Here is a 498-nt window from a genome sequence, read left to right as displayed (position 1 = left end):
CTCCTGCCTGCCTCTGCTGCTTGGGCACAGCCCTCTGCGCCCTGGCTTCAGCAGCCCGCTCTCCTCCTGGGGCAGCACCCGCTCCTGGGAGGACTTGGCAGCAGGTGCCCGTTCGTGTGCCCAGCGTGTGCCCATCCTGCCCATGCTGCTGGGCAGGTTGTGCTCTCTGGGGTGCCGCATCTCTCTGCGGCCGTGTCTCTTGCCACATCTGCCGTCCATCAGTGCCTGCAGCCCCGCACTGACCCCCGCCCCCGTGCCCTCTGCAGATCGAGGAGCTGCAGCGTGTCGCCGTTGCCAGCTGGCTGATGAAGGAGGCCAAGATCAGCGAGAGGCAGAGGCTGCACGACCCCCACGCCGTTCGCCTCTACTGCGTCAACTGCAGCGTGCAGGCGTGCCAGGGCAGCGACCTCCGCACCGTGGATGGCATGCACCACGTCAACATCAACCCCGGCTTCGGGTAGGAGCCGGTGCCGGCAGGGGGAGGGGGGAGGGGCCGCG

At 68.9% G+C, this 498-nt stretch overlaps 1 protein-coding gene across 1 annotated transcript in view; it reads left to right on the top strand.

Annotated features, from left to right (window-relative positions):
- The window catches only part of LOC103780216 (probable ATP-dependent RNA helicase DHX58), a gene marked incomplete at its 5' end in the record, with an annotated part of 2200 nt that overhangs the window by 983 nt on the left and 719 nt on the right, over nucleotides 1-498 (top strand). Inside the window, 1 exon segment of the mRNA XM_008947876.1 lies at nucleotides 260-457. Within this exon segment, the coding sequence (XP_008946124.1) occupies nucleotides 260-457 (198 nt within the window).

Source organism: Merops nubicus, unplaced genomic scaffold (genome assembly GCF_000691845.1).
Source record: "Merops nubicus isolate BGI_N331 unplaced genomic scaffold, ASM69184v1 scaffold35679, whole genome shotgun sequence".
Lineage (NCBI taxonomy): Eukaryota > Metazoa > Chordata > Aves > Coraciiformes > Meropidae > Merops > Merops nubicus.
This window is presented reverse-complemented; position numbering and strand designations above follow the sequence as displayed.